The sequence below is a fragment of the Acanthopagrus latus genome, chromosome 18, assembly GCF_904848185.1.
Source record: "Acanthopagrus latus isolate v.2019 chromosome 18, fAcaLat1.1, whole genome shotgun sequence".
Taxonomy (NCBI): Eukaryota; Metazoa; Chordata; class Actinopteri; order Spariformes; family Sparidae; genus Acanthopagrus; species Acanthopagrus latus.
The window spans coordinates 26804495-26816131 of NC_051056.1; the positions used below are offsets into that span (position 1 = coordinate 26804495).

General features: G+C 40.9%; 1 protein-coding gene across 11 annotated transcripts in view; it reads right to left on the minus strand.

Moving 5' to 3' along the window:
- The window catches only part of wu:fb13g09 (multidrug resistance-associated protein 5), a 37224-nt gene that overhangs the window by 23563 nt on the left and 2024 nt on the right, over nucleotides 1–11637 (minus strand). For 2 of the 11 annotated variants that reach the window (XM_037078208.1, XM_037078210.1), the window contains exons 2-5: nucleotides 6990–7467; nucleotides 5736–5892; nucleotides 3637–3825; nucleotides 3007–3162 (exon numbers count right to left, since the gene is read on the minus strand). In XM_037078208.1, coding sequence (XP_036934103.1) covers nucleotides 3007–3162; nucleotides 3637–3815 — 335 coding nt within the window. In that variant the 5' untranslated portion in view covers nucleotides 3816–3825; nucleotides 5736–5892; nucleotides 6990–7467. Of the gene's footprint in view, nucleotides 1–3006; nucleotides 3163–3636; nucleotides 3826–4266; nucleotides 4287–4321; nucleotides 4544–5735; nucleotides 5893–6989; nucleotides 7468–11637 lie in introns of those variants that run through there. The other 9 variants (XM_037078211.1, XM_037078212.1, XM_037078216.1 and 6 more) reach the window with 7 other exon arrangements.

Below are 11637 nucleotides of genomic sequence, written 5' to 3' on the forward strand. Positions count from 1 at the left end.
AAAGAATATTTCATGATGGTAAATACTAATAAACTATAAATCCAAAATCACGCACATTTGTATTTTTCATTATTGTAATTAACAATCACAGATCTGCAAGTGTGTAACTGGTCACACACACAAATGGAAATGGGAACACAAGGGCAACAGTGTGGGATCCAAAGGAGGAGTGATTTGCTTTTAAACACGGCTGAAATGTTCCTAACAGCCATCGTCTCAGTTTGCCAGATGGCAAGCGAAGCTGATGTTTCGTGAGAGTGTTGGCCAGGACATCGCATTCAAGGTTCGCACCTCACTGAGCACCAACAAGTGTCAACTCTCCCAGGGTGCTTTTCCCATCCCCCCCATCCCCCCTCTCCTCCTCCCGCCATCATCTCTGCTTTGCATCGTGGTTGCGTAACTGTTCCTGCTATGTAAACACAAAATAAAGACCGCCGTCTCGCGCGACTCTGCAGTGCACATGCACACTATCGCCCACCCGTGCCAGTCTGATAGCCGCTCGTCTATGCACTCTTTACAGCACTTAACGTCCTGGCCCTGAGCCAAAGCCTTTTAACGGAACAGGTCATTTACAACCCACACAGCTGTCACCAGATACAAGAGAGAACTTCCTCAAAGAGTCTCGCTCATGGTTATTGCCAAGTCATGGCGCCGTGGCTCGACAGCACGTGAGTTCAGGAAAATGCATCAACTTCCCCATCAGCAAGTCGTAAAAAATCTGAATGCACTTTAATGACCTTTAAGTAATTCTTTACTGTCCATTCATAGAATTAGTGCATCAGTACAAGGCGGTTCTCAAGCTGTTGTCTGGCAGGTAAACAGTGACTATAAGCTCATGGTCTGCCCCACGCTGAGTCAAGTCAATGACAGCTAATGAATGCGACAGGGAGACACAGTGCATCGCAGGTAGAGGAGTTAATGACATAACCATCCAAGTCAGGCACTAACTCTCACTCTAATCTCTAATCCCTGCTATTCTTAGCAGCCTCCCATCCAGGCACAGTGTCCCTGTGAAGGTAAAAGAAGACTGGATGTTCATGAATGAAGTCTCACCGCACAGTCTGACCTCAGAGAGCACATGTTGTTTACATGGCAGGGAATTATATATCGTGAGACCGAACCACCCCGACTTCAACTGTAACATTTCAAGAAACACAGTAAAACATGAAGGTCTGACCTATCTGATGTTTCTGATGTGCTCATCTTATGTACTGTGTTGCTTTGGTAGCATTTTTTTATATCTACCCAAGAGCGACATCTCCAGAGGTGTGAAGTAACAAACACTTACTTGCTACACCCGCATTTACTGAACATATATCTGTACCTCCTACTCCTTACATTTTCAGGACAGGCTGTCACTTTAGTCTTAATGCATCTGAGGGGAATTATCGATTATCTTTATTTTGCGTCACTGCATGCTGCGTTCCCAAGAGCGACTGAGATGAAACGACATGAAAGACTTGAATGAAAACAAAAGGCATGTTAGTGTCTCGTATCTGCAGAGAGCACGCAGCCATCTGCCTGGATTTTTTCTTATTTACTCATTTCTTTTGCCGCGCTAAGAACATGTTACCAACCCCAAATTTTTAGTATTTGACACAGTAGGAATGAGACTCAACAGTCAGCTATCTTTCTCATGCATTTATGAACGACTGCTACTGATTCTACCTTTAAATGTAATAATCTTTCAGTTATATTATTATGACGTAAGGGTTCTGTTAGCTTTGCACAGAAAGAAAGAGGGACACTTTTATGTTTACACACTGAGTACATTACAGTGATTCCTTGTTCTACAGTGAGATATAAAAACATCAATATGGATTTTAGCTGACTGAGATGAATAGTCTTTGAATCAACATGATGAAAAGAGCTAATTAGATTGAATGTAAGCTGGAGCGTGATGCAGGGGGTTTCTACTTGGAAGTTATTGTAAACAAACAGTGCGATTGTTTTTAAACTGAGAATGCAACTGTGGCCCGTTTTCCCTCTCGCTGTCTGCCGCTTGTTTGATGAAGTTTATCCCCACATGCATCTTGCTCACATGTAGGGCAGCGAAAGAAAAGAAGAAGTTTCTCAATATCTGTTCAAAAGGGAAAAACAGCCCCAGTGTGATAGAGATCAGTTTACCTGAGTGAAGCTCCACTGGGTCCTTCAAAGAAAAAACATGACTCTTTCACCTTAATGGATCATTCTTAGTCTCATAATGATTGTCAAACATGATGAAACATGAAAATCTTTTAAGTTTGTTTTAACCACAGACCTTATTTCTGGCATCTAACCGAACACCCATTTAAAAAAAGCACTAACTTTTGAGACGAGGGAATCGGAGAGCAAAGATGCTACCTTATTTCTGAATTTAGGACTTATTCCTGCAGCAGTCTGTTAGAGATTTATTCCATTGTAAAAGCAGTAAATACAACACATGGGCTTCACAACTGTGCCTAAAGGAGACTGTTTTTCTTTCCTGCAGGTTTCATATAGGTTCTTGTGCATGTAATAGATCTTGGAAGATAAAAAAAGGTCCCTGAGAGAAGAGACACTCTGCTATGTCAGAAAGCCACATGTGGTTGAGCCGCTAGCCGAGCTACAAGTACCTGTACAGTGAATCTCTCAAAGGGCCATAAATGTGCTTCTTGTGTCTGTCAAAGCTCCACCACACTCCATGTCCTGCAAGCGGAGAGTCTGACAGTAGCTTCTCATGCTGGTTAGCTCTACGTCATTGTCGATGTTACATTGTGCAGTGGTCAGTCAGCGTCACCTGTGTCCCCTGACCCTCGGCATCACACGCTTGAGGGTGTACTTACCCTTTAAAGAGGATGAGGCGACAGTGTATTTGCCAACTCACAACTCACAAATTACTCCTATGTGGTTTAACCTCACCTTTGGTCAAACCCTTTTCATGTCATGCCCAGCTGCAGTTTTCTAGGAAAACTGTGTTTCAGCATCTAATAGAGTTTTCTGAACACTGCAGGTCACTTTCATCAGCTGAAGCCACAGTTACCTCACCTTTGGCAGTTGATTTCAGAGGCTTCGTGGCAAGACAGTCCCCACACGTCATCTATAGACAAGCTGGACGCCTTGTAGGCCTTCAGCGCCAGTGGGGAGAGCCAGTGCAGAGTCATAAATGAGAAGAAGCCAGCGTTATCGACTGGGTGCTGATGTCTGGAATAGAGAGTAAGATGCGAAAATGGGTGAGATGTCGAAAAGTGCAGGCGTACACAGAGGTGCAATGTTGGGGGAGGTAGGCCCCCATAGAAAGCGGCGCCTTTGCTCGCAAGAGTTGACGAAAGGTGAATCATGCCCGCAGTGTTTGAACAGTAATTTGCACGCTCCTCACAGAAATCTGAGAGAGCAGCGAAAAAAGAAAAAGTTCAGGGGTAGTTTATCAGTCGGCATATGTTCAAACACAGCGCTGTCTGTCGCTGGGGGATAAGTTCCCTCCCCTTATCATGGCCTCCTGCTACTGCCTAACAGTCTAACGCAGCAAACACATCGAATGTGAATTTTTATGTCCATGTGCATCTTTAAATTGTTATCTGTCCGTCAGTGTATCTGCCTTAAACAGCGTGTCCTCCCCTCTTTATCTGGCTCCCAGTCAGATAGTCACCATGAGAAATTAAATACAGTTTTATTTACTTGTGAGTTATCCTGAAGGGCTTTAAAAGCTGCAGGCTTTGCCGGTAGCGGCCTCGTCTCTTGGGCCCCCTCTCCACTGATGCCTCTGTTTCCTCTTCCTCCAGCTCTGGCAGCGGTTGCGGGGAGGACAGCGGCAGGCCCTCAACCCGCCCAGCTGCTTCTAGGGCATCAGGAAACATGGCAGACCCTCTGAGGAGAGAAGAGCAAAACCACATTTATCACAAAATACACAAAATACGCTTCACACGTGTGAAAGGACCATACAAATACACAGCTTGAGAACAACTATTACTCATTTGTACATGGTACTGCAACTCTCTCAATCTAACTTCTGGAAAAAAATGAAATGCAGGCTTGTTATTAATCCCAAAATATCTGATTACATTTATTACATCAGAGATCTGATCCGACATAATCACTAAAAACTAGGGCTGCAACTAATAATTATTCTAAATAAGCCCACTGATAATCAGTTGATTATTCCCCTGATTAATCATTTTTTCATTTGGTATGTAAATTTTCAGAAAACAGTTGAAGTCGAGGTTAAAAATGACTGTTTTGTCCAATGAACGGTACAAAACCCAAAGACATTGATTCATATTTGCGGAGCTGGAGCCAGTGTTTTCTTGCCTGTTTTACTTGAGAATACATGACAACTAATTTTTGTATAAATTATTGCAATTACGACAGCAGTGTTGTTGTGGGTATCATCTTGCTTCTGAAAGAAAGAAATCTAGTCTTATAGGAGCTGAAACAGAAGAACCTGCCCAAAAGCAGCAGGATCGCCTCTAGACAGTAAGATAGCAGCTTTTTCCTGATGTCAGAACATTGTGTTCAGAAAGCCTGTTTATGTACATCAACGCAGCCGATGAAATTCTCTTAGTCTCAGCATTCTAACATTTCAAAATTTACCCGAATTTACAGAAATTCTGCAACAGAAAATTGCAAATTAATACTTGATTCCATCCACTACTAAAATTATGTAAGATGAAAAGCTGGGAGCACTAATTCTCCAACCAGGCGCCAATAAACCTTTGCAGAATATAACGGTGCAACAAGACTATGTAATTGTGTATTTAAAAATGCCAGTCAAATATCGAACTGTGGAAACAATGTGATGGAACTATTGCATTTATGTTTTCTGTACATTCTTTCTTTGACTGTGTCATCTAACGATTGTGCAAAACGACTGCGTTCAGCTCGGTGAATAACAACCAGATGATTATGTAATAATTGGCCTACTTGAAAAATGTTTTTAAACGATAATTATGTCGTCAGAATTGCTGCACTGTTACTCTCAGTCAATTGTCAAATCGATCACGCCTGAAAATGTTGAACATCTCCCACAACTCTATACAGGAACGGTTGGATATACAGCAAACCGCAGCTTATTTTTTCAAGATTTTTTTTTTCCTCAAGAAAAACACTTCCACGCTGACATTTTAGCAAAATTCTCAGAGGGAAAGAGGAAGAATAAAACACAGCAACCTGCCTGTTCGGTCCTCCTTTAACTCAGCGAACTATTAGAGAAGAGCTGTGTTTTGCTGAATCACCCTCTGAGACGCAGATAGACTTGAGGAATCACCTTGCTCAAAGGTCATGGCCCCTCTCTGGCATACAACTAAAGTGCTTATCTATTTAAAGACGACCTGCCAGCAGGCCCCAGGAGCTCGGGAGCAGACATCTGAGCCGCCAGTGTGTCCGTACACTGTCACTGATCCCTTCTATGGCAAAGCCCCGTGACAAGGTCAGTTAGACTCAGTGTGGGGTGCAGATTGACTGTCCAGTGAACGTGGTCAATAATGAGATTCAATACAGATGACGCAGTGGGGGCACAAACAGAGTCAGAACCTGATACAGTAAGTTCAGCTGTGAAATATGCAGCAACACACAGTCCAGTATGATGGGAACTAAACGCTGAGGTTGGGAAAAAGCATGAAAAGAGGTTTTGTTCCCTCCTGCAGCCCTCAGTGCCTATATCATGTGAAGTCTGTCATATGGCTGTGAACTTTTCAAAAGCTTTCTGTACAACCAAGGACCTCGCATCCCTGCATTCCAAGCGCTGCCAAAATAAAACAAATCAGATTAAAAATTGATACCTTGTGAAGTCAGCCTCGCTCAGGTCACCTTAGTAACAGCTTCAGATTGAAACTGGCACCTCGGGTTGTAACAAAAATCTGCTGGACCAGTTCAACAGGATGTCAGTAAACAAACGGCTGGTCAGGTCTAACTGTCGTGGACCTTATCTACCAGCTGCTACAGGACAAAAAGACAAAGACAACAAAACTAGATATCAGGGCGGAGAAGGTTCATGAGAACAGTTGGTGAACAAATAACCATATGAGCGAGGAAACTATGTGACATTTGAGCGAATGTCATGCAGATTGTAGGGACTGCATGACACTGTAAACAAATCCATAGTGACAGTCTGACAGACATCGTGATACGACGATTAGTGTAACGATCATTTTTGCATCCCAATTTTCATTAACACTTAAAAAGATGTATTTGCCGTGATTTTCTTTCATCAGAGAACAACATTTGTGCACAACAGTAACTCAGCATGATGCTGTTCTGTTTCTAATTGCGCAGCCCTAAACCTTGTAACACATTAGTGTTTCCACAAAGACAAAGACATCATTGATGCCTAAACAAGGAAATTCACATGCGACAGCAGCTAAAGAGTTGTACGCACAAGGTAAACAGTGATTACACTGCGTGACAGATAAAAGTGTAGCAAGCCAAAGGTAACCAAAAGTTAAAATGGAAAGTTTAAGTAAAGTGAGAATAAATCTTAATAATAAAGACTCTAGGCCTACTTTATTCTACTCTATTCTTCCTTTACATACTGATATACCCGAGAAGGACAGTTGCACATGATGACTGCACCCATAGTAATACTCACATGATGTATAAAAATATCAATATAATAGCACAGAGACAGTGGATTGTACAGAATTGCACTGGATTAGATACAAACAGGAAGTGGACCAGATAGCAGCATAATGTCAATATACAGTATAGGGTGTGTTATATATATGTAAATGTATAGTATGTAAATTTCCTGAGATGACTCATGCAAATTAGCTCTATTTTTGAGAGAACAGCAGTGCTGCAATTCTGTTATATCATTGAAAATAAGAATTTTACTACTTTTTTCTGTCTTTATGGTCATTTTGTAAGTTAAGTTGAAACACGCATAAAACTTTTTGCCAACATTTTTAACATAAATGTTGCCAAATTGCCTACTTGATCAAAATGTGTTATGATCAAGACAGTAAGCACTAAATACTAAGAACAATCACCACCACCGGTGTGACTGTAAATACAGTCGTCAGTTACAGGACACTTACATTCAGCCGGCCTCGCTCGAGTCACCTTAGCAGCAGCACAGATCTCAGATCTTGTGTTTATAAGGAGGAAGTGCAGATGAAGATGCAGTTCACCATGTTGTCTCTCTCTCTTTAACTTCTGTCACTAAACTTGTCTCCCACAGACACACGGACACATCCTCTCCGGCGGCGGACCGGGGCTCAAATGAGAACACGGGGCAGGAAAACACGGTGAAGTTGACGGCTCACGTGTAAACAGTACGTGCCGTTTCTTTCCCCGCGGGGTCTGCGGCTCCGGTACGCCGTCAAACAGGAGAGGATTCCCGACATGCCGCTGATGTCATAGCGGCTCCGCCAACCGGTGACGCGGCCGAACAGTCGCCGTAGTTACAGGAACGAGAACCAGGAAGTAGATGGGGCGGTTTCTCCTTACATCCATGGGACGGGTACACGGGGGTGTTACGTCAGAGAGCTCGCGCTAGAATCTCTTTGAAATGCACTCATGTGAGGAGGAAGAAACCAGAGATATAAAGGAAGTACGATAAATAATCATTAATGAAATAATAATAATAATAATAATAATAATAATAATAATAATAATTCATTTTTAAGCAATTCAAAGAGTCAGTACTATATCATACATTAAGACACAGTCACAGTGCAAACAACAAACATTTTTTGAAAACAACAACAACAACAACAACAACAACAACAACAACAAAAAACTGTTTCTTGCTCTGGTCCTTATTTACATTATAGCTATATTTGAAAAAGGTGAATGTAAAGTGCATTGTGAGGTGGAGCTGGAGAAGTTGAAAAAAATCCCTGTCATGATTTCCTGGTGTCCAAGATGATGTCATTAAATGTCAGGAGATGTGAATTTTGCCAGACATGGAGCCCTTGTTTTATGTTTCTTTTTTTTTTTTTTTAGATGCTTTTACAACACGTCCCCATCGACCTCAGCTGGTCGATGCCAAAACGAGTGAGCAACCACCCTCCCTCACTCGTTTACCTATCACCATCTGCACTCATATTTACATTTAACGAAACACATTTTGAAATAGAAAATTAGCATAAAGTCCAAGTGTTAATGTGTCAATCAAAATCCCACCAAGCACGGTTAATCATACAGAAAATAAAAGGTGACAAATAAAAACACTGAAGCATGCAGACGGGCTTCAAGTGTGAAAAACTTGAAATATAAAGCTGCGCTGCTGGTGCTAATAAAAAAACATCCTAACTATGCTTTGTTTACTATGTTGACAGGAGCATGGAGGAGTTACACTGGAAAACATCAGCTTCAATATATTGTAAACCCTCTCTACGACTTGAACCTGACCTTATGTAATTGATAAAGGCGCTCAGCCCAGCTGGCTTTACAAACAACAGCAACACAGAGTCCGCTTAATGGGGCCAAAGCAGTCGACAAATGGCAATCTATAAGCCTCAGCTGTGCACAACACAACAGCACTGGACATCCAAATAACAATACAGCTGCAACTAAGCTGTTGCAAATGTTCATTATTGGAGAAAGAAAAGTTCAGGCAGTGGCCGCTGAACTAAATTAATGTTTTAGATCATCAATCCCTGATATCTGACACTTGTCTTTTGAATTCTTGTGAATCATGAGTAAGACCACTTATTGTGTTCCCAGGATCGGCACAACAGCAGCAATACAAATTCCTAAAAACTACAGGTCAAGACAAGACACGTCGCACAAGGTTCATCTTCCCTTGCATCTGTGTTTTGGGTGAAATTTTCTACCTGAGGCAACCCGAGCGTCGCTGCTCCAGTGCCAAAGGCTTCCTCCCGGGTGCTGCTTAGAATTACTGTTTCTCTTTACCGTTAATAAGAAAAACAAATTAGCATTATTATCACTTTCATTATTATCGCTCTCTGAATCTTAAGTCTAGGTCTAAAACATGTCAGTTCTGTTGCTGTTCTGCAGCAAATAATCTCCAAAGCACTGCAAACATCTTTCACACTTTGACTCAACTAATGACAGATAACTAAACTACACTACACCAAGTAATGGATTTGGAGCATAAATATCCACTTGGGTAGTTTTGGACCGAATCGTAAGTAAGACTGTTTGATGAAACATAAGTGTCAGACATTACAAGCCAAAATGTGACATTTCTTAAAATGGTCATGAAACAGTTAAGTCAAATGGGTCCTCAATCCATACTGCCCTGATGGTGGCACTACAAGGTTTCATTAAAAGTGGGCTAAAATGTAAAGTGAGGACTTACAATTGGTTCAGTCGAGTAATGCTTAATACCTCGGATGAAAGAAAAGCTTTGCAACTTCACGTAAAACTACTAAAATTGAATAGAATATAATAAAAAAGTAGTTCAGGCATGTGAAAAGTGTTGGCTGAACTCAAAAAAGACTTCTTGAAAATGTAGAACTAATTACAACTGAATAGGAAACACACACATAAATACATCCTGTGATTGAATCCATCCACTGGATAGCTCTTACCATGAGAAACCATTACAGCGTGCGGCATCTGTCCAGAACACTGTCTGCAAGTGTATGCACCAAATTCACATGATGTTCTCAGTTGCTGAAACTCTGATTCAAAGCAACAGCTTGTCATTTAGTTTAGATTTCCTGCTGTTAACATCACTGCCATTCAAAACAACACTTCCTCAGGATGTGCAACATCCAGTGCTACCAACATAATTAGGTGTCAAGTCAGTGTGGGTGTATTTGTGGTCCAGGAGTATGTCTAGCTGTGTTTAGCCATATCTCCTTGGCATTAACAGAACTCTACAGGGCTGTGCCTCTATTGTCCAAGATGTGCTGATGAGGAAAACTCTTACAAATACAGTACTTGATTTTGCTTGGTACAGGCTTTTGTGAAACAGGTTTACTCAATCATTTAAAGGACTCTCAAGTTTGATAGGAAAGACACAAGACTAATTAGGGCACATCAAGCAGTTACTGAATAGTTGCAGCGCTGTCAGCAAATATAAAGATAACTCTGACAGTTTTAAGACTCAGTCTCCACTTTTCTTGCAGTATCTGTAATTGCAATTTCGTATGGCTTGATACAGTGTTGGGTACACTGGTAGGACAGGTTTGGTTATTAGCAGTTAATAATTACTAATAGTAGTTAGAGAAGTTGGATATTATTCAAAATACTATTGATTAATATGGGTAATCTTAAAAAAGGGTTTGATGCAAGATGTTTCCTTTGTTTATGCCTTTTTCTGCCTTCCCCAGTATGTGAATGGTGAATATAGAGCTCCTAGAAAATGCTTTGATTCTAAGAGACAAAAAGAAAATCCCTCTACATTTACCAGCAATGTTGGAGAAGGCTGGCAAAAGACATTTCTTCTTTTTAACTATATTGTAATTGCACTGGAGATACCTACATTTAAGCAGCCATCCACATGGGTAAGAAAAATACGTTGCCAAACAAATATATGCGAGGGACATTGCCAATAGCTGTTTTCTTTTCACAGCATTCCACATTAAAGCTCGCTGTTCTTTTGCAAATTCATTCTCCCTTGATAACACCTGAAATGTTCCAGCTGATAAATGCAGAGCACAGCTTGCTTGTTTCTTTGAGGAGAGTTGTCAAATGCCATTAATATTCATAAATCAGTCAGAAGCATTGCACATTCTAATTACTTGGCATTTATTAGAATGCAGGTTTCTTGTTATTTACATAATGCAACAGAAGAGAGTGGTGCACATGTTACAGGGCCTGGGTGCACAAGGACGGCTCATAAAGCAGCCTTCTCACATGGAGGAACTTGCATTAATCATGCCAGAGGTCATGTATTTGAGCGTTTAACTCTACAATTATAATCACTGTGAGGGGGAGGACTTATAAACTGATGGAGCCACCTGGGTTAAAGTTTGAAACGGCCTTGCCCTGCATGTGCCATTCAAATAAGACACGCTGTTTCTGTTTTCTGTCCATCTCTCTGTTTTTGCAATGATTTCTTTTTTTTTTGTTGTTGGCTTAGGTGCCGCTGTGTATAATTAAATTTCATTTCCAGATCTTTTTTTTGTGTTTTTGTATTTCTCTTGTCTGCATATGTAAACTGCTGAGAGTAGCTTCCAGCTACCTTGATCCTTCCATTTGCCAGAGAGGTGTCCTTCTGTGCCAACTGTGTACGCCCCCTGCAGGTCTGGATGTGAATGCCCCACTTCCTTCCCTTTTATTTCTTGTCATTTCATTAACTAACAACTATTTTACTATTCTTTGCTGATATAGCTGTCAGTTATTTTCTCAACTCGATTAAAAATGTCAGAAAATTGTGATAAATGTTGCCAAGTTTTGTCCACAAACCAAATATGGGCATTTTACTGTCGTACAGGAGTAAAGAAGCCAACAAATATTCACATTCTAGCGACTGGAATTAGAAAAGTTTAGCCAAATTCGTCCTTAAAAAATTACTCCAATTACTGATTAATCAATTATTATCATAGTTTGCCATTAATATCAGTGTCAACCAATAGTCCATTTGTTGCAGGTCTACTTGGCAAGCCAACACAGTAAACTGAAGGCCAGAATAAAGTGAAGCTGACATGTTATTACTTTCATGACTGTTTATTCTCCCCATAGGCTTTTTATCAGATATAGATATATATCAGTAATAAAAAAAATAAAAATGTTGATAAATTCAGATTACTTTACTTTGTTTGTCGG